Source organism: Trichomonas vaginalis, chromosome III (genome assembly GCF_026262505.1).
Source record: "Trichomonas vaginalis G3 chromosome III, whole genome shotgun sequence".
Taxonomy (NCBI): Eukaryota; Parabasalia; order Trichomonadida; family Trichomonadidae; genus Trichomonas; species Trichomonas vaginalis.
This window is the reverse complement of record NC_067205.1, coordinates 17910593-17932173: the sequence shown is the minus strand read 5'-3', so window position 1 is coordinate 17932173 and position 21581 is coordinate 17910593. Positions and strand designations below refer to the sequence as shown.

Here is a 21581-nt window from a genome sequence, read left to right as displayed (position 1 = left end):
AACATGAACTGTCCCAATTGGGTAATTATCCATGCCATCAAAGTACTGGAGTTCGAAATCTTGGTTTGGATTGAAATCAACTAGCTTAACTGTTATTGGGATAATCGAATTGATTGGATATCCTTTTTCTAATTTGTTGATAATTTCAAGCTTTTGTTCTCTAACCACATAGAAAATTTGATAATAAAGACGAACTCTATTATTTTCTGAATTAACTTCTTTAATTAAAAAGTTAAGACGATGCTCACCTTCAATTCGTGGGTTTTTATATGTGGTTGGAATTCTATAATAATAACTACTTAAATTTTCTTTTATCAATTCAAAGTCTTCATTATCGATGGAGAAATATAAATTAAGAGGTAATTCATTCTCTGATTCAACATAGCCTTCTTTAATTTCCACTTTATCAGAGTATTTTAATGTATAGTTGATCATATAATAACCAATATAAACACTGAATCTATTATTAGTTACCATAAAGCTTTTCGTAATTTGTTCAGATTGAAGACCGAATTCATCAACTAGCCAGACCGTAAGTTGATGGATACCTGCATTTTTTGAAGATTCAGGATTAGTATAAAGATTAATGAGTTGATTTTCATTTGTTCCAGTGATAAACGCAGAGTATGATATATTGTTCCTTGAATTTTCATCATCATACCTCCAATAAACTCTGAATTTTGAATCATCTTTGACTTCCAAAGTAATCGGAAGGGATTCACGTTGGTCAATGGTTTCTTTAACAAACGATAATGAAATTATTTGTGGAGCAGCTGATAAAATGATTTCATATTTTGTTGTGAATGTTGATACATAGTTTTCATCCCTTGCCCAAAAATGAAGGGTGTAATTATTGATAATTTCAGGCAGTTTTAGATTAAATGAGAATTCATTGGAAGAGAAATCATCATTTGTTAATATATTAGTGGTTCCAATGTTTTCCTTGAGATTACTATCAGATTTATCTGATATTGAGTAAATTACTTCGTAGTTCTTATTTGGATCACAATCAACGACAAAACCTTTAATTTCTATTGTTTCACCTGGATTATATCGTTCTGATATATTTGTTGATATCAAGACAGATGGATGTTTTCGAACATATAAGTGGTATTCTCGTGAAACAGCATCAGCATCTGTTGAATCTCTTGCAAGGAATTTAATTTTTGTAGTTCCCTCAATATGAGGAATCTTATAATCATAGTTGAATGTAAGTTTTTGCCCTTCAGATTGTTGATCAAAAACAAGAATTGGTTCTTCATTGTTGATTTTAACATAAACATAAATATGATCACCAACATCTGAATCTTGAACACTAACGTCAAATTTAGCTGTTTCGAAGAAATAAAATATTCGATTATAGTAATTGTTATATGTGATTTCTAATACTGGAGCATTCCTCATGTCATAATAAAAACTTCTCGTCATTATTTCACTTTTTTGCATGAATCTATCTCTCAGATATACTGATACTGTATGATATCCTGAATCATAAAATTGTGGGATAATCAATTGAGTATTAACATTGGTGATAGCTTCAGCATTGAAATAACTATATTTATCATCATCATATAAATTATCAAAATAATAATATATGTAGCAATCTCCAAAAACCTCAGCAGAAATAATTGCATCAAAGTTTATTGCACCATTCTTATAATAAACATCTTTTGTTTCGTTCCAATGCAAAATTTTTGTAGGTTTTTTATCTGATGAATATAGAGATATAGAATTACTTCTAGTATCGTAGTCATCGCTACCAGCTTGAATTTCAATTTCAAAATATCCATAATTATAAACTTCAGGTAATTCAATTTCTAATATAACTTCTGATGTTTGGTAATTATTATTACCTATTAATTCTAAACCACTATAGTAACTTATCCATTGATCACGATTAAAACAATTTAACTTGACCTTTGTGTTTGGTTTAACATTAACAACTTTGGTGGAAATCAACACGGTTTTACCAGGATTGTATAATGGTGTCAATGGAGTTGCCTCAATTCCCAAATAAATATCAATAGGTCTTTGGAATCTTAAATATTCGATGTTGGTAATTTTGTTATTTTCATTAATGGCATAAATAATTAAATATTCATTACCAATTCCGAATAAATATCCAGGAACATAAAATGAATGATAAAATGTTTTGTTTGTGGCATGATATGATGTAACAACATAAGGATTATAACCAAATACTTGTGCATATATTGTGACGTATGTATCTGGAACATGGTTACATTTGACATCAAAACCAATATTGTAATATAAAGGATTTCTCCAATCTCGAGGAGAAAGATCAATGAACGGCTCATTGCAGTCTTCAACTAAAACTGTTTTGTTTGTGAAATTAGATTCATCTTCGAAAAGTCCATAACCAAATTGGAGTTCTCCAAGACGGTATGCTGTATCGGAATAACCCCATGCTTCATTTTGTTTTCCATATTCATTTGTGAGCTTGACCATTCGATTATTATAAATGCGAGAATTATTAAATTTATAGTAGAATGTCGGATTATCACCACCTTCGATTAAATATTCTACACGAATCTGAGCATTTTTACATATTTTTTCAGGGATGGTAGAAGTTTGTTGGTAGCTAGTCAATGGATCATTCTTCTCAAAGGAAAATTCTTCATCTTTGACAACTTGATTAGTTGAGTTAATAATTTTAATTTTTACATTATATTTTCCATACATTGAAGGAACTGGTATGGATACATTTACAGAAGTCATATAATCAATTTCAGATGTGTGTACGCCATCAATTTGTCTAATGTCATCTGAACCTTCTATATAGTATTTGATAGTGAAAATTTCAGAAGGAGGATAATCAATAATCGTAACATTATATGTACAATTTTCTCCTGAATACATTGTAGATCTTTTAGGGCCTAATTTTTCAATATTGATTTCTGGATAGTATTTTATTGAAAATTTATGTAACCTTGATTGCAAAATAACATATGGATCTGCGAAATAGAATTGAACACTATATTCACCTTCTTGTTTTAAGTTGAATTTATATTCGAATGTAAAACGCCCAGTATATGCTGTCTCAGTCATAAGTGACTCATTTTGTCCATTAATTGATATATTAACTACAAATTTCTGATTATAGTTGGGTTCCAAAACCTCTATATCGAATTTTATTTCATCTCTAACCGTATAATCTCTATTGTATACACTACTTTTAACATCGAAAGATGGTGTATATGCATCAATAATATTAATGTCATAATCAAAAGATTTTATTACTTTAGCATATTCGATAGGGATGCGACGATTTTACGCCATGACCGTTTAAAAATAGAATAATACGCCATTCGGCAGAATAACAAAACAATACAAAATTATCGCCGTCCTTTTTTTTCTTTCTTTCTCTTTTTTTTCTCTCTCTCTCTTTCTTTTCTCTTTCCTCTTTTTACTCCTCTTTCTCTTCTCATCATTAAACGTAGAAAGATATATTAATATTATTTTAAAATTAAAAAAAATAAAGAAAGTATAATAAGTAATTATTTAGTTATCGATATATATATATGTAAAGTGATAATCTGAGGATAATCTGAGGAGGAGTCTGAGGATTAGACCGAGGAGTAGTTTGAGGAGTTTGATGATAATCTGAGGAGTTTGAGGAGTAGTCTGAGGAGTTTGAGGAGTAGTCTGAGGAGTTTGAGGATAATCTGAGGAGGTTGAGGAGTAGTCTGAGGAGTTTGAGGATAATCTGAGGAGTTTGAGGATAATTTGAGGAGTTTGAGGAATAGTCTGAGGAGTTTGAGGAGTAGTCTGAGGAGTTTGAGGATAATTTGAGGAGTTTGAGGAGTAGTCTGAGGAGTTTGAGGATAATTTGAGGAGTAGTCTGAGGAGTTTGAGGATAATCTGAGGAGTTGTCTGAGGAGTAGTTTCAGGAGTTGTCTGAGGATAATTTGAGGAGTTTGAGGAGTAGTCTGAGGAGTTTGAGGATAATCTGAGGAGGAGTCTGAGGATAATCTGAGGAGTTTGAGGATAATCTGAAGAGGAGTCTGAGGATAATCTGAGGAGGAGTTTGAGGATAATCTGAGGAGGAGTTTGAGGATAATCTGAGGAGGAGTCTGAGGATAATCTGAGGAGGAGTTTGAGGATAATCTGAGGAGGAGTCTGAGGATTAGACCGAGGAGTAGTCTGAGGAGTTTGAGGATAATCTGAGGAGGAGTTTGAGGATAATCTGAGGAGGAGTCTGAGGATAATCTGAGGAGGAGTCTGAGGATAATCTGAGGAGGAGTCTGAGGATAATCTGAGGAGTAGTCTGAGGATTAGACCGAGGAGTAGTCTGAGGATTAGACCGAGGAGTAGTCTGAGGAGTTTGAGGATAATCTGAGTAGTCTGAGGATAATCTGAGGAGGAGTCTGAGGATAATCTGAGCATAATCTGAGGAGGAGTCTGAGGATTAGACTGAGGAGTAGTTTGAGGATAATCTGAGGAGGAGTCTGCGGATAATCTGAGGAGTAGTTTCAGGAGTAGTCTGAGGACTAGTCTCAGGACTAGTCTGATGAGGAGGACTCTAAGGAGTAGTCTGAAGAGTAGTCTCAGGAGGAAGATCTGAGGAGGAGTCTTATGAGGAAGATCTGAGGAGTAGTCTGATGAGGAGGGGTCTAAGGAGTAGTCTGAGGATGATGAGTAATCTGATAAGGAGTAGTCTGAGGATGATCTGAGGATAACCTGATGACTAGTCTAGGAGTGGTCTAATAAAAATGTAAAATATTTTAAAAGAAAAAATTCTATGAATTTTATATTTTAATTCTTAGCATTATACTGAATAAAATAAACATAAATATCAAAATTTGAAATTGAACACGCCAAAAAATTGATAATCCACATTCAATATTTTGTAAGTGGCGTACATTTTGAATACTCACCATACGCCTTGGAGTTCTCAATTTTGAATTTGCCTTTATTTGGGCGACCTCAGAAAAATACGCCATTAAGAAAATATTGTATGAGATTTTAAATTTGAACACGCTCTACCTTAAGGAATTAAATTTATTAAGATATATTTATATATAATAAACGATTACTTAAAAAAAGTATTTCATCGCTTATGTAAGTTTCAAAAAAATCACGAAAATAAAAAATCAAGATTAAAATTTTATTTTTAATTTTTGAATTTCTCAAATGGCGAAATTTTTGGGCGAACAAAAAAAATGTACGCCCGGTCAAATGGCGTGTTTAACGCATCCCTATATTCGAAAACCATCGAAACGCGGTATGGGCCGGCATACGTATAAGGAATATCTAAACGTGCAATATAATAATCTGGTTTAGATGAATAATAAAAATCAAAATTCCCAATGCCCAAAATTGTATCATTGAAATAACATTTAAAACTACACCAGATACCAGTGATGTATGGGATATAATATACTTCTCCTTTCATGAATTCCGTTTTCATCTCGAAAATTTGTGGATTGAAGAGTTTATAAGATTTTGCAACATGAACTTCCTTTGTTATATGATCATATGCTGTTCCATCTTTTTCTCCAATATAAACTTCATATTTTTGATTATCAGAATCACAGTGAGCATTGATTGAAGCGATTACAAATTCACTCTTAGAATTTGCAGTGAAATATTGAACTTCACCTGTTTTGTTGTTCGGTTTTAAACCAATATAATATTCTTTTCCAGGATCTAATCCTGTTACATTGCATTCGATAACGAAATCTGGACTATCAGCTATATCTATGCTAGGTGCTGTATCATAAACTCTTGGGTCATCATTAAATTGTTCAATATCTGTTCTTGAATCCGATTTCACACCATTTTCATCCATTAGAAAAACTGTTAATATATGTTCACCTGGTATATCTGGAGCTTCAATATAAAAATACATACCCCTACTATTTGCTTTTATATTAAATCTTTTTGGTGATTCATCCCAAGAAGTGTAAATTGAAATAGGACCAGCTATGTATTTTATGTCGAAATTTAATAAAAACTCTGCAGAAGATCCTAAATTCCATGGAGAAGACCTACGATAAAATTCATATATACGTGGTTTGAATGAACATAATAAGGTAAAATTGAATTCATATTCATTTGATTTGATACCATCTTCATCAATGAGGTATATTTTTATTTTGTGTTGTCCTCTTTCATTTTCAATAAGTTGTTGCATTTTTTCACTGTCGATATCTGATAAATCAATACTATACTTCGAAAAAATTGCTTTCATATTTGTTGATAAAGTCTGTGTAATAATTCCATTATTTCTAAAATCGAATCTTTCATGAGTTTCGATGATATCTGAGTCATCAATTATCAATTCGATATATCCTGATCGTTGACCTGAAATATTCAGATTGAATGTGATATCTTCTAATAAGAAAAGTTTGCTTTTAACTAATGAGCAATGGTCATCTTGGTGATGGTGCATTCAAAATCACTCTTCTTGAACGCATCAACATCTGTTCTCATAAACTCAATCCTTATTATTTCTCTTATTCTCAATTTTTCTCTTTAATTTTACTAAACATATTCATATCCTAATTTATTCGTAATTTACTTTTCCAAAAGTGAACAGTTCATATGTTCATTCGAATTATATACATTAAATCCCAATTGTTTTTGTTATGATTAAGAGAAGGGATTTCAATATCGGATATTTAATGTGTGTCAATTTAAAAAATAGAAAGTCTACTGGCACTTTTCCGACTTTCAATAGGGGTGTGGCGTGACTCAAAAATGTTGTGAAAATGTAATTATCTAGATATGATTTTTGTTTCTTCGATTGCATCAGAGTATTCAAATTTTTAAGGGTGCACCCGTATGTACGTTTATTTGAGAGGAGGATTACCCTCTCAATTTTGAGGGATTCGTTAGTTTATTTTCTCGATGAATATGCAATAAAATTTGATTTTTACTAGGGTTGTTAAAAATAAGTTGGCCTATTCAAATAATAAAATTAAATAATATTTAAAATAATAAATAAAAGTGATTGAGGTCATAGCAAAACGGCTGTTTGGAGGCAGTTAGGAGCTAGCGGTTGAAGCGATAACATTCATAGCCAACATCTACGGTCAAGCGGCAGCATTCAAGGGCAACATCTACAATCAAGCGGCAGCATTCAAGGGCAACATCTACGATCAAGCAGCAGCAAGGAGCTACGGCAGCAACGAACTACGGCAGCAAGGAGCTACGGCAGGTCAAGCGGCATCATTCAAGGCCAACATCTACAATCAAGCAGCATCAAGGGGCTACAGTAGGTCAAGCTGCAGCATGGAGCTACAGCATCAAGGAGCTACGGCAAGTTAAAGATCAGTCAGATCTGGAAATATCTTTTTCAGGATTTCATTTGTCATGAAAAGCTTCAATAGGATTCTACACTTTATTAGATCTTCACGTGCGTTTTGATTAAACCTATTACGCAGGTTCCGCACAATTGAAATCATTCTTTCCACATCAGCTTCGGTTGCAGCAATAGACATGAATTTTAAGGCAATCTCTTTCAATGCCTTGAAATTTGCATCACATGCTACCCAAAACCTTTGATCCAAGCAGGTGAGGTCGGTGTTGTTCCTGATTTCACTCTCATTCATATGTATAAAGTTGGAAAGAGCTTTCTTGTACTCATTAGCTATGTTCTCTTGGCCGAACTTCTCTTGTAGAACCTCGCTTCTGCTTCTGCACGTCTCGAAAGCATCTCGATCATAAAATCGTTGAAGCTGTACTCTTCCACTTCTTGCATTGACAGAGACGCCCATTCACCAAGGTTCCTGCCTAGTCTCCTCCTTGGTTCATTCTCTTCAACTTCTTCATCCTGAGCAATGTCTTCTGCATCTACTTGGCCATCACCTTCAATTGCTTCGTTCTCAATCTCGGGCTCTTCTATATCTAGATTTCTGTCCAATTGATCCTCTGCCACTTCATCCAAATGATCAGGGGTGTAGCTCCTTGGAGGGATTTCAAGTTCAGCATTGATAGGTATTGGTTCTTGGAAGAAGAGTGAAACGTCTGGCTTGTACTCAGTATGCATGTTCAATTCTGCGCGGATGACTGACCGGCCCCATGGAGTTAGACCAAAGGCAAATTTCATCAAAGCGTAGTTGCCCTGTTTGTCAAAAACTTCATTCATGTTGGCGATTAATGCATCTGCAATGCGCTTTGACGAACTTGATAATTCAGGACGATTTGCAATTCCGGTCAACTGCTCAATCGTCGATTGAAACATTGGATAGATGTAGCAGAAGCAGCCAACGTCACTCTCTGCATAATTCAAGAGTTTCTTGATTGGTAAAAGAATCTCTTCGAAATTTAACAACCATTGTGGAAGTCCATCCTTGAAATCAATTCCCATATCCCTTAAGATCTGAACAGATTCCGGTGGATCATCCATATTGAACAATTCATAAATTTTAGGGTGTTTTTCTTTTATCCACTTCAGAAGATCCCAGAAAAACATCCAGCGATGATCCGGAACATGAATAACCCTCATATTCAATGCCCTTCTCGTGTCCGGCTTCGATAACTCCTTGCTTATCGCTTTGCAATAATTAATTTGCATTGCGAAAGCTGCACAATTGTCTGCCGTATGCTTCACCACTAAGTTGAGGAGATGCGCAACACATCGGATATAAACGGTTTGAAGACCCGGATATAGTGCTCCGCATCTCCTCCAGTGGCACAGCCCTTTAACTTGGGCGGGGCATCCATCGGCAACAATTGCAGAAAGGAAATCCTTTGGGAAGGTAAAACATTCAAAGAAATTATTGTAATCCCTGGCATTCCAACCATCAGCGATCATAGTATCAATGAAGATATGGTTCTTCATTTTTGCTGGATTGCTAGCCATCACAAAAAAGCCATGCCGGCTTCCGTGTGATGCCGCATCAATTGTTATCGAATAGTAGCCCATCTTGTCAAGCTCAACGTGTATTTTTGGAGCTACCAAGTCGGCTAATGTAATGATTCCATCCCTTATCTCGTCTCTTCTATATGGGATCTTGAGTTGAAAATTGATTACTCCCTTGAAGGTGGAGTAGACATGTCGGGCGAAATCTTCTAGTACACCTGAAGCGGCCATATTGATTGACATGTTGGTATCCACAACAAATTTTACAACATAAAGTAATTTTCTATCTTGTTTTATTAAATCTCTTCTCGTATATGGATTATTTTCACATTGTATTTGATATATATGCTGATGATCTTCATCAAATTCTGATGGTTTTCGATGATAAATGCAGCGCATATATGTTTTTGTTAGTAAATTGTAATGTATCGCTAAACAATAACAATAAAGTCTTTTTCGTTCTTTCGATTTTTCGCTTGTATCTGGAAGATAAGCAATATTGAAACATACTCGACATTTATTATTAGTTGAGAATTTAGTATCCTCGAATTTTGGTAAGGGAGGTACTTTTCGAGGGATATTTTTGGGAGGAAGTTTGCAATCAATCCATCCCTCAAATTTGGATTCATATTCATCTTGTGTTTCAGTCATTAATTCTTAAAAATAAAAAGGGTAAAAACTAAATAAAATGGGTAAAATTCAATAGTGTCTGTGCTATCGTTCAATTTGAATGTGTCTTTTGAAACCGCAAGACACATTGAATTTTTGAATAGTGTATTATGGTTTGACAGACACCAATGAAAAAAATAAAATGATATTTATTTTAAATATATAAGATCCTTATATAAAATATAAATATTTTATCGTTTTATTTTCTTGTTTTAGAAATGTTTTTTATTGAAAAATCAATAAAACTAACTCCAAAATAAAATTTTTGATTTAAAGACACTATGATTATAGATACAAGGTGATGTGATTTTTGCATCCCTGGGATGGACGATACACCCAAAATGTCACCTTTTTGGGATAACAAAATTTTATGTGTTATTAGAGTTCTGCAAACCATATGCACAATATCTATTCAGCCTGACTTCTTGTATATAGGAGTCTGGCTGAATAGATATTGTGCATGTGGCAATATAAGTAATTCCGAGATTACCATCGTGAGCTATAGTACACTACTTCTTCTTGGTCCTAGCTCAGTTCCAAGGATATCAGTGTTCAAGGATTTGGCAAGGTCCTTCTGAAGTCTCTCATTCGATGAGAGATTTCGGAAGAACCTTGCCTTAAAGTATTCCAACTCTTGTTCTCTTGTTCCTGAATAGTCAGAAAAGTTATTTGACTACTTAAGGCAGAGATTATCCGAGGTCCCTCATTTGATGAGAGGCCTCGGATAATCTCTGCCTTAAAGTTGTACACTTGTAGTCAATTAGAATGTAAGTATACACGGATAGGACAGCTTTCTTCTGAAGTCTTAGATTTGATGAGAAGCCTCAGAAGAAAACTGTCCTATCTGATAATAAAAGGAGTTTCAGAAGCTCCAGAGCTCCCTTTCGTAAGGAATGGGAGCTTTGAAGCTCCTGGTTCGAAGATGTGCTTCGCATCTTTCATCAGCATAGGACATTTACCATCTGGGACTCTGTTGATGAAGACTCAGGAGCTCCAAAGCTCCCTTTCGTAAGGATTAGGAGCTTTGGAGCTCCTGGTTCGTAGAAGAGCTTCGCATCTTTCATCAGAAGAGGCCCAAATGGTAAATAGCCTCTGCTGATGAGCTTCAGGAGCTCCAAGGCTCCCTCTCGTAACGATTAGGAGCTTTGTAGCTCCTGAAGGTAAGGTAGGATTGCTCTGATCTCTAATCAGTAGATGCCATGCCTCATTATGGACTCTACTGACAAGAGATCAAGAGCTCCAAGGACTCCCTTTTTATCTAGTGGCATTCTCACCATTTAGTAGGATCGCTGATCCTACTAATGAAGTGATCACTTAATGTACGTTTTGAATAAATTGAATTTTTTTTACAAAAATTTAGTATTTTTTATAAACATCACATATATATTATAAATACGTAAATATATTCTTTAATTCAAAAAATTCAATTCGGTTTCGGGCTGGGTATCCCAGCCCCAAGTATTCAATTTTATTCAATTTTTTAAGAATTTTTGGTTGGGATGCCCAGACCAAAACAAACTTTATATTTTGATGTGTAGATACGTATGTGTACATCATTATTGCGTTATATATTATGTTTTTAATGAAAAAAAAATTTGATTCAAAAAAAATTATCACTAATTAGTTGATAACATAAAGAAAAAATATATAAATTGTATGTTTTGAGAGTATTTATCCACATTCACTCATATGAATTTCATTAAATAGTGTCTTTTTACTCCCAAATTTATTTTGTATTATTGAAATCAAAGAAAAAAAAAACTTTAAAAATTTCTCGAAATTTTTATTTTTAAAAAAATTTTGGATTTTATATTAAAAACTGACACTGGGAGGACGATAGGGCTGGGATTAGAGATACCCCGCTCACTTGGGAAAAATACGGATCTATACTATGATGACACCAGGCAAATCTTCCAAGACACCTATCGTCGGGAATCTAACAACCCTATTAAAATTCAAAAATCCCTTAATTCCTGAGGATTTTGGAAAAAAGTTTTTACATGAACATGTGTATATTATATGAAGTATATTGATAAGGTAAAAATCAAATTTTATTGCATATTCATCGAGAAAATAAACTAACGAATCCCTCAAAATTGAGAGGGTAATCCTCCTCTCAAATAAACGTACATACGGGTGCACCCTTAATATTCCAAAAAAATTAGTAATAATTAAGGTTTTCTTCTATAGTATATTTTCTAACAACTTCTAAATAGATCATTATTTATTATAGTGTCTGACATGATTAAAACAAATATTACGAGATCATTTAAAGTAAACTATTTATTTCGGTTCCGATTCAATTAAAGTCAACCTATTTATTTATTCAATGGTCTCGTAAAATTGAGACCATTGAATAAGATTTCATCATCTATTACTTTAATGTTCTATATTATCTCGTTTATAAATAATGACTTTTTTCTCCGAAATTTTAATCATGATGATTAATTTTATAACGTGCTCACATACACACACAATATTTATTCATTTTTAGAAAGGTTTAATAAACATTGAAAATTGTATGTTAGATAATTTTTGTTTTTGAAAAATATCTTCGTAATTATATTCTAATTATTATTCAAAAAATGACCGCTATCAAATATTTGATAAATAGTCTCAATAATTTTCAAAAACGTTATTTGAATAGAGGCTTAAAACTTAATAGAATTTTATGTGTTTATTAGAAATACAATAGATATTAATCTCCTTTAAAAAATGTAACGTATTATATGTCATATTCAATTATTAATTGGGTAATATTGAATCTATCAAAAATGCAATTATTTTAAACATGATTAAAAATTTGCAGAAACTTTTTCAATTCATTAGAATATGTCACATTTGCGGACAATCTTTCGGTTTGATATCCTTATTGCAACTAACAATTGCCAATCATGATTCGGAATGGAATCATATATATGGTGAAGACAATAATAACATTTCTACTAACAGCAAACCATATAATTTTAATTGCTCTAATTTTTATTTAGAAAATGTGATCTTTGAAAACTTTTCCTCTTATATTATTGACATAATAGAGAATGATTTTTCAAGTAATAATAATAGACAATTTAGATCACTTATTTCATCGTGCACAATTACAAATGTTTCATCTGGCAGAATCAATTCTGCCATAAGAATATATAGCAAAGATTGTGCCTTATTAAAGATTTGTGGAAAGGGAACTTGCGCTGGCCCAGAAGCAAATTCAATTTTTTCATTTATTAAAACTAACCAAAATGGAATTCATTATTATAGCCAAATGTCAATTACAAATAATAATCAAGGGATAATACAAGGATCGGATGGATTGGGAGCACAATGCGGAAATATCATTTTTTCTGAGAATAATATCACCAAAAATTATGCCGTCAATCAATCAGCGCTTTACTTTCGAGAAAGTACAAATGTTAGTGTCAAATTTTCTATTGTTACTAATAATTGTGGAAAACTGAAATTATGCGGTCAAAACCAATGCTCGGCAAATTACTCATATGTGATTTTTAGGAATAATAGTGCAACAGAAAGTGAGGCAGGAAATTTAGGGCTTATTAGATCTAATAATGCAAATACTTGTTTTAATTATTGCTATTTTGTGGATAATTTTGTAGAAAATGGTTTTTTATTTGGAACAGTATATAATACGGATACCATAACTTTAATATACTGCATGATTATTGGTAATACAATTCAAATTCATTCTGGAAATGGCACTTTTGTAATAAACAGAAATTCGTCAAAAGTGACAGCTCTCAATTTTTGACATTTGTAAATTCTAAATTGAATGAGAAAAATGAAATAATACTAAGCATAATACAATATTCTAGATTTAATTATAATTAGGAAAAAGTTAGTTTTGAGAGTACTTTTCATAGGCATATAGAATGAAATCTTCTGAAAAATAATATCACATAAACTCATATTATTTTCTAATATATAACTATTTTATATAAAAATCAAATTCAATGATCTTAAAAGCGAAGGATAAACCTCAAAATTTACGAATATAATGAGTGGGAATATAATGCTTATCTATCATAAAACCATATGAAATATTAATTTTTGCTTTACGCCTAATTTTTGACGACAATTAGCAAAAAATGTTAAATGTTAACACTCAGTCCATTTGAATATGAAAAATAAAATTGACTTTGATTAAATGTTTTTATTTATCATGCAATTCTTCTTGCGACCAAAGATTTGAATAAAAGTTCAAAAAATAAGATAGCTTAAAAAATAATATACGGTAGTGTTTACTAATAGATGAATAGTATATAAATTCTATTAAAATGGATTTGATCCAAAAAAATATAAAACCAAAAATAATTGTTATACCCAGATTTGCTTTACTTTTACCACTCCCCATGTAATTTCTGGGGAAAACGATAATTCATTTTTTTATGGATGAATAGATCGTTTTCCTAGAAAGGACCTCATATCTCTGGCTAAAAAGAGTGTCAGATCCTAAATAGATTATTGATCTAGTGTACAAATCCAATAAAAAGCCTATTTTTTTGGCTTTTTTGGTGCTCATTTTTTCGAAGATCTACATGAATATGGGGAAACCATCGGATTTTTTTGGTTAACCCACATCTTCATGTAGTCTGGACTATCTTTCCTCGAAGGACCTCTTTACGGGTGTAAAAACTCATAAAGTTCTCAAAAGATTCATTCTCGATCTCCATGCTGAAAGAATTTACAATAAAAAAGAGATCTACGCATCAAACTACAGCCATAAATGAACTGAACCCCTAAAGCTCAGCTCTTAGTTTATCAAAAACGTCGAAATCCTTCTCATTGCAATCAAATTTTCTCAATAACTCATAAGAAAAATCGAATTTTGATTAAGCCGATGTTATAGGTATCACAAATACTACAACTTGAGCAATATCGAAATTGCCAGCAAAAGTTTGAAATTGCATTGCTCATATTTTTTTGTAAACTAAAATCTGCTTATATTATTCATTAATTTTTTATATATTATTCATATACTTTAATAAAAACAATACTATTTCACCTTAAAAATGAATTTCATAAGTCAATATTATTTTTTTGAAAATGTATCAATTTTCGATTAAAACAACATGAGAATAAAATTTACGCAAAATTATTTTAAAAAATGGTTTTAAAAATTTACAATAGATGAAGAATAAGATTGCAAGAAGTTTTGAAGTTTAATTTTAAGAAAAAAAATTCGGATATTATTCATGGATCTAAGTAATCTGATATTTGAGTATCGGCACTATGCATAAAACATATATTTATAGTTTTTTTTGGATTTTTATGATTTTAAATATATTCAAATTTGGCAATCCAATAGATTTTTAAAAAATAGGTAAATAAAAATAGATTACATATGCAGCAGATTTAGAACATGAAACAAATCTTATAGTGACCCAAAAAAAAATTCATGATCCAAAAAAGAAAAAAATTGGCTAAATGAGAATCAAACCTTGGTATAACTAATCATTATGTCAGATGTTTTCACTACACTACACCGGCAGTTCGAAAAATACCCTTGGTGGTTCTATTTAATAGCTACTCCCAACGATAGGCGGTGTCCCCAGCTTTCGAGAGGTGGTAAAAGTAAAGCAAATCTGGGTAATTTAAATGAAGAAGTAATTTAAAACGATTTTATTTATGATCAAATTTTATATATTTTTTTGGATCAAATCCATTTTAATAGAATTTATATACTATTCATCTATTAGTAAACACTACCGTATATTATTTTTTAAGCTATCTTATTTTTTGAACTTTTATTCAAATCTTTGGTCGCAAGAAGAATTGCATGATAAATAAAAACATTTAATCAAAGTCAATTTTATTTTTCATATTCAAATGGACTGAGTGTTAACATTTAACATTTTTTGCTAATTGTCGTCAAAAATTAGGCGTAAAGCAAAAATTAATATTTCATATGGTTTTATGATAGATAAGCATTATATTCCCACTCATTATATTCGTAAATTTTGAGGTTTATCCTTCGCTTTTAAGATCATTGAATTTGATTTTTATATAAAATAGTTATATATTAGAAAATAATATGAGTTTATGTGATATTATTTTTCAGAAGATTTTGTGTTCTTCTTCAAAATTTTATTTTTTTATTAAAAAGAATCTTTACAAAATATACATTTACTTTAATTAATATTTAAAAACGTGCTCTATCAAAAGTTCCAAAAATTCAATATTTTAGCTTTTCTGAAGTGTCACTTTTGATGAATTTCTGTTTACAACACTTTCAGCTACATTAATCCACAATCAACAAAAATCATTATTAGTTTCTACTCAACTGACTTATGTCCAGGGCATAAATTCATAGAATATCCATTATCGGGCGCGTAAAGGGTTGGCGTCCTAAGGCGTCCTGATGTAAACTATTCAATTTTTGAGAAGTTTACACCATAATTGAATAGTTTATGGCGTCCTGAGAGGAGATTTCAATGGGTATGGCGTCCTAAAAAAATAGAAGAAAATGATTTTTTCTCGATTTTTCTAGAAATTGAATTTTTTAAAAAAGAAAAAAATCAAAACGTATACATTCAAGAAAGACTATAAATGAAGATTTTTCTATTTTTTTTCATTCTAAAACATCTTTTTTTGGATAATTTTTTTTTAATAAATATGTAAGAAAGATTGAAGAAAAAGTAAATTTACTTTAAGAAAATTCGTTTTACATGATGTAAGACCCATAACAACTATAAATATTCAATTATTTAAAATAAAAAAAGAAAAACAGATTAAATGTATCTCACATCAAAATCCATTGACCTAAGGATGTTAAGTTTCTGTTTTTAAAAGTTGATATTTTTTTTTAATTTTAAGAAAATTAATAGCATGTTATTAGACAATAGGAGTGTAATGATATTGACTAAACAGAAATGAGAGAATAGAGATATAATTTTGATAAGCAATATTGCGAACAAATTCTGAAGTAAAATCGCGATCAATAATTGAAAATTACGATCATGTACTGAAAAATGACGATCGAATTGAATGAATAGAATTATATCTAAGAAAAAATAAATTGTATTTAGAAGATGAACAAAGAAAGGTGTATGCTAAAAATCATTTAACAATAAATGGAAATAAAACGAAATTGTTAAAAGAAAAAAATGAAAATTGTTAAATAATATATTTTTTTAGTCATAAGAATAAAAATATAGTAGTTATAAAAGGAATTAGACTTCATATATCAATTCTTTTTCTCTGTAGATGTGGAACGTTTGCTTTTCGATCTCTTTCGATGAACTTGAAAATATAAGTTATTATCGCTGAGAATCCTTTCCGAAATAGGAGCTTTACGTTTAGGAGGATTGTCGGATGAATTTTGTTTTTTATTGTTTGATTTTGTTGTTATGGAAGATTTTTTCTTATTTTTTTCAGAATTTTGCTTGCTATTAACTGAAACTTGTTTTGACGGCCCAACAATAGCATTTGTAGTAGGAAGAATTCCCAATAACGAGCGCATTTTCGATAATTGTTTTTCAATATGATCAAGAAGGTCCAGCTTATGTTCTAGATTACTAGACATTTGATTTGTAGAAGGATGGTTTTGATTTTCTGGTTCTAAATCTGTAGAGTCTGCAATATTTGAATTTTCGGAGCGAATTGGAGCATCTGAACCTTGATTTGTATCGGCTTGCTCAAAATTAGTTTGAATTGGAGTGGATGAATTAAAATCTGGATGATTTAATGTTTCATTAAATAATGCCATAATTTTTTCTCTTTTTTCATTAATAAACTTAGTGATCATTGTATCTTTATCTGTTAGATCGATCGATTTGAGTATATCTGCATCATGAACTGGAATATTTTCGAACAATGAACTCGATTCTATGGAACCATATGGAGAAATCTCGTTCTGAGCCAAAGAAAGATCACTTACGTTGTATTGTTTGATAGAAAAAATTGTTTTCTCAAGTTCTTTTTGAAAGCAGTCAAGAATATAATTTTTGTAGCTATCAGTGATAACGGTTTTTATATGGCGCTCGATCTTCTGGTTATTTTTGATGGCGTTATATTTATCTAATTGGATTTGAGATATCTTCTTAATAGCTTCATAAATGTTTGGATGTTTTAACGAAGAAAATTCTGAATGCATACTCTCGAGGCAATCATTAGTGAATATTGCAGTTGCATTATTATATTGAGATATTAAATTGTAGTGCGGCAACCAAACTTTGTTGAAATAATCAATATAATCTTTGATCGAATCAACTTTATTTTGATTAATTATATGCATTGTAAGTACAAATTCTTCATGAGACATGAATGGAGTAATAGAATATAGCTTAAATAAAGAATTTTGTAAAGTATTGAAATTTTTTGTATAAAGTGCTACAAGTTTCCTGTGTAAAGCTTGTTTGAAATGAAATAGGCATCCAATTATACGGACTTTAGGGAAAATTTGTTGAAGTGCCTCTATCATTCCCTTTTCAAAATCACAATGAATTTGAATTAGCTTTGAAAATTGAATACCCTTGACAGTAAAAATATATTCAAATGCCTTCTTATAAGATTCAAATGTGCGGTTTTTCATGAATATAAATAAAAGTGGTAGATATTGATTTGTTGAAGGTTCACAAATCATAATTGTTAGCATCTGTCCTTTTTGAAAATGTTTTGGTGTAATTTTAAAAGTTCCATCGCAAAATAAATCTGTGGCTTCTTTTGCAAATTGAATTGCCTTCTCAAAACCAAAAAAACATCGTCTCACAATTTGCTTGAAAATCATGGCCAATGAAAAACTGCTCGCCATTTATTAAACAAAAATTAGCAATTTCATCGTCTGTAATTTTTTCTCCAACAGAAAATTTTCTGGACTTATTATAAACTTCCCTGACCAATGAATCTTTAATTAATGGGTTTTCATCAGTACCAACAGCAAGTTCTGTCATAAATTTTTTAATCTGCTGAAAAGTGCCGTTGTCTTCAGAAAATTTTGCCATTGCCTTATTGTATATTTCTGTCAGAGTCATTGATTTATGAAGATCATTTTTTTCATTTTGTAACTTTTTAAATTGTCTGCATTCGGGTATATGTTCCTTTTGTAAATCTTCGGAAACTGAACTGTTCTCAATTTTAACTAAATAACGTGCTTGACAAGAATGATCGATGCAACGGTAGTAACGTTCAATATTATTTGAATTAATAATATTTGTATGATCATGCGAATAAAGCATATCTTTGCGAACAATTGTATCAGGATATTTTAGTTAGTATACATAACATGGGTACGGCGGCACTGCGCGCCCCCTTACCCATGTTATGTGAATTTGACACTTTACGAAACCGTTAACGTATATTTTACAACACAAACGACAACACTCACTTAACCTTAAATATTTACAAAGCCACCAACCACTTCACCTCACTAATGTAAAAAATAAACGTTCTCACTTACAAAAGTATTGCAACTCCTCCCATTGCTGTGCTTCATATAACAGCTCATAATCTTCTGACTCACTTTCTTCTTCATATAGGTCAAAATCACTGTCATAGTTTATACCTGTAAGTTTTGACAAAGCTAATGAAACACGTTTACCGTTTGTATCATATGCTTGTATAAACTTTCCATTATGCTTGTAGTCATAAACGCTCAAACTAACTTTACCCTTTCTCCCTCGTATCTGATAGAATGTATTTTCACGAGGAACGAAGAACAAATTCTTGAACTCATGACCGTTGTAGTTTGTTATCTCAATAGTTTTCGTCATTTATATAAAAATAAAAATTTTCAGTAAAAATAAAACTAATGAAATATTTTATTCCTCACTGTCGTCTGCTTTCTCCAACTCTTCTATGCTTTATTTTTGTTCCCACATTTATTTAAAATTTAATGATATCACCACCCTCACACGTATGAAAACATAGCACAAAAATAAATTTAGGTGAAGTGGTGAAATCTCACCTCTTTTTTCACCCGGTTTTCACCCTGTTGAATTCATTGCTTTATAACTCTCTTCCTTGGTTTCTTTTTAGTTGCTTTCTTCACGTCTGTCTCCAACTTGACTGTCTTTCTTCTTCGTCCGTAATGATACCAGTTACTTCCACCAGTCAATGGGTCAAATGGTCTTTCGTAAGGGTTTCCATACATTCCATAGGGACCATACGGAAGAACTACTGGTGGAGAAGAAACATTTTCTTTAGTTCCATCGAATCTATTTAAATGCATTGTTTCACCTTTCATCTGGTCATTAAAGTCTTTTGCGTGTTTTGCAAACTCATCGTCCTTTCCTAAAGCATTTTCTGACTCAGTCGCAACCAAATTGGATGCTTTATTTATGAGCCCTATTTTATTTAATCTTAACTTCTTTGCAACCCAGCCTCCAATCTTCCTTTATTTGCATCTAATGTCTTTGAAACCCTTCCTCCACTCATTTTATTTACTGCGTCATAAGCTCCAAGTGCTTTTGCTCCCAAATGCTAATGCTTTCGTTCCCATTGCGCCTAAAGCTGCCCAAGCTACCATTTACACCATATTAAAATCATCTCTCTTCAATATTATCTCATAAAAGTTCTCGTTACTGGAGAAAGTCAATGAAACATAAGCGTTCTCACGGGCTTCGCCCTCACCGCTTTGCGCGTCTATCTAACTTCTTTCTTATATCATCTATACGCTTCAAAATGTCTGAACAATTGCTAACATCTTCTACAACAGTTATTTCATCATGAATGACCTTCAAGAACAAGCTCATTTAATATGCTATTAAAATCATCTCAATAATGAGTCCATCCTTTCCATCTTTAGGTAGCACAACATCTTTCATTGAAGAAGGTTCGACAAGTCTTATGTTAAACTTACTGACAAAGTTTGTTATACTATAATGCTTTGGCGGCGAATACATATGTTTGAAAGACATAATATAGATTCTTCAGCAAATTCACTTATACTGGATTTTATAACAATGTTCTCACGAGACCAAATACCACCAATTGACAATCTTGTAAGCAATCCTGCTGAACCTTCTACTGTAAACGTCGATGGTAACATTCACGAAGGTCATCTATTGACATCGTTGAGTCACTGAATTTAAAGATTTTCTTAAAGCAATCGTCATTATCTAACCATGCAATAGCTTTGAAGTTTTCATTCGAATAGACATCTGCTTCATTAAATGTAAAACCTGACTTCTTTGCAGAGACGACTTTAAAATCTATTGAGTTTGTTTTCAAAATTATATGCTATGGTAACTTCTGAAGGTAATGGATGTCCTTCCGCAGTAAGTTGTTCTCTCACTACCGTTTGAAGCTTTGTATATAAAAACTTTCATGTCATCTCCTGTATCTAAGTTCACATACACAGCAACAGGAAAACTATCTTGCTTCTTTGTTTTATCATTATACCTCAAAACATTAAAGTTCTTCAATAATATTGTTCTTCCTGCTGGAATACTTCGAACCTGTCTGATTTCAATAGCTTTCTCACCTCCTACATACTCTACCCAGTGTCTTGGATATTCATAAGTATACTGACTTTCTTGAATTTTGGTTGGTTTCATCATAACGTGTTCATAGTATATCTTTATACTCTTGTCAGTTAGACTCGGTGCTATGTTCTGAATATTTCTGACTTGCATTTTAATGGAGATAAAATGAAGCATTTAATACATGATGTAGATGAAGACATGAATGAAACTACAGACAAACTTAACTCTTCTCTTATTCTTCCTTTCAGCAAAGATTATGAATTCTGTTCAAATGGTGTGTATTTCTATTGTGGAAAGATGGGTTCAGGTAAGACATTTAACCTCATTCGTCATATACTCATAACAGAGCGTTAGGAAACGACTCTTACTATGACCAAATCATTATATCAGCAACTTCAGACTCTATGGACTCAACAGCGAAAACATTTATGTCAAAAGTTCAAGCCTCTGTCGTTAAAGTTCCAGACAGTGAACTCATTGAATTTCTTCAACGTTACATTCGACGTAAGAGGAAATATTATGCCATCGTTGAATTTATACAGTCAGGAATGCAAAAGACTTCTGAGGAGATGGAAAGAATTATTGCAAACGCCACTTACGTCAATACTCAGGAGTATACGATATGAAACGACTTACAAACTACATAT

At 31.9% G+C, this 21581-nt stretch overlaps 4 protein-coding genes and 2 pseudogenes across 6 annotated transcripts, besides 6 other annotated features; all 6 read right to left on the bottom strand.

Annotated features, from left to right (window-relative positions):
• Positions 1-3521: 3521 nt before the first annotated feature.
• Positions 3522-4725, bottom strand: TVAGG3_0722070 (uncharacterized protein; the record flags this gene model as incomplete). Its single annotated transcript, XM_001303922.1, has 1 exon — positions 3523-4407. One exon carries the CDS (start codon positions 4405-4407, stop codon positions 3523-3525), a length of 885 nt encoding a protein of 294 aa, XP_001303923.1.
• Positions 4726-5134: 409 nt separating this feature from the next.
• On the bottom strand, positions 5135-6415 carry TVAGG3_0722060 (protein ubiquitination; the record flags this gene model as incomplete). The annotated part of the gene is made up of 1 exon (XM_001303921.1): positions 5135-6415. One exon carries the CDS (start codon positions 6413-6415, stop codon positions 5135-5137), a length of 1281 nt encoding a protein of 426 aa, XP_001303922.1.
• Positions 6416-7289: 874 nt separating this feature from the next.
• TVAGG3_0722050 lies at positions 7290-8074 on the bottom strand (annotated as a pseudogene). The gene has a single exon. A coding segment is annotated over exon 1 (785 nt).
• A 106-nt stretch (positions 8075-8180) lies between these two features.
• On the bottom strand, positions 8181-8374 carry TVAGG3_0722040 (uncharacterized protein; the record flags this gene model as incomplete). The annotated part of the gene is made up of 1 exon (XM_051244167.1): positions 8181-8374. A coding segment is annotated over one exon (194 nt), but the record flags the coding sequence as incomplete, so codon positions are not given.
• Positions 8375-10261: 1887 nt separating this feature from the next.
• Positions 10262-10332: a mobile genetic element.
• Positions 10333-10355: 23 nt separating this feature from the next.
• Positions 10356-10659: a mobile genetic element.
• A 2559-nt stretch (positions 10660-13218) lies between these two features.
• Positions 13219-13255: a mobile genetic element.
• A 2447-nt stretch (positions 13256-15702) lies between these two features.
• Positions 15703-15740: a mobile genetic element.
• Positions 15741-15837: 97 nt separating this feature from the next.
• Positions 15838-18718: a mobile genetic element.
• Positions 16698-17774, bottom strand: TVAGG3_0721990 (MULE transposase domain-containing protein; the record flags this gene model as incomplete). Its single annotated transcript, XM_051244166.1, has 1 exon — positions 16698-17774. The coding sequence occupies one exon, from the start codon at positions 17772-17774 to the stop codon at positions 16698-16700; it is 1077 nt and encodes a 358-aa protein (XP_051090753.1).
• Positions 18719-21581: part of a mobile genetic element that runs on past the window's edge.
• On the bottom strand, positions 19449-19885 carry TVAGG3_0721970 (annotated as a pseudogene). The gene has a single exon. A coding segment is annotated over exon 1 (437 nt).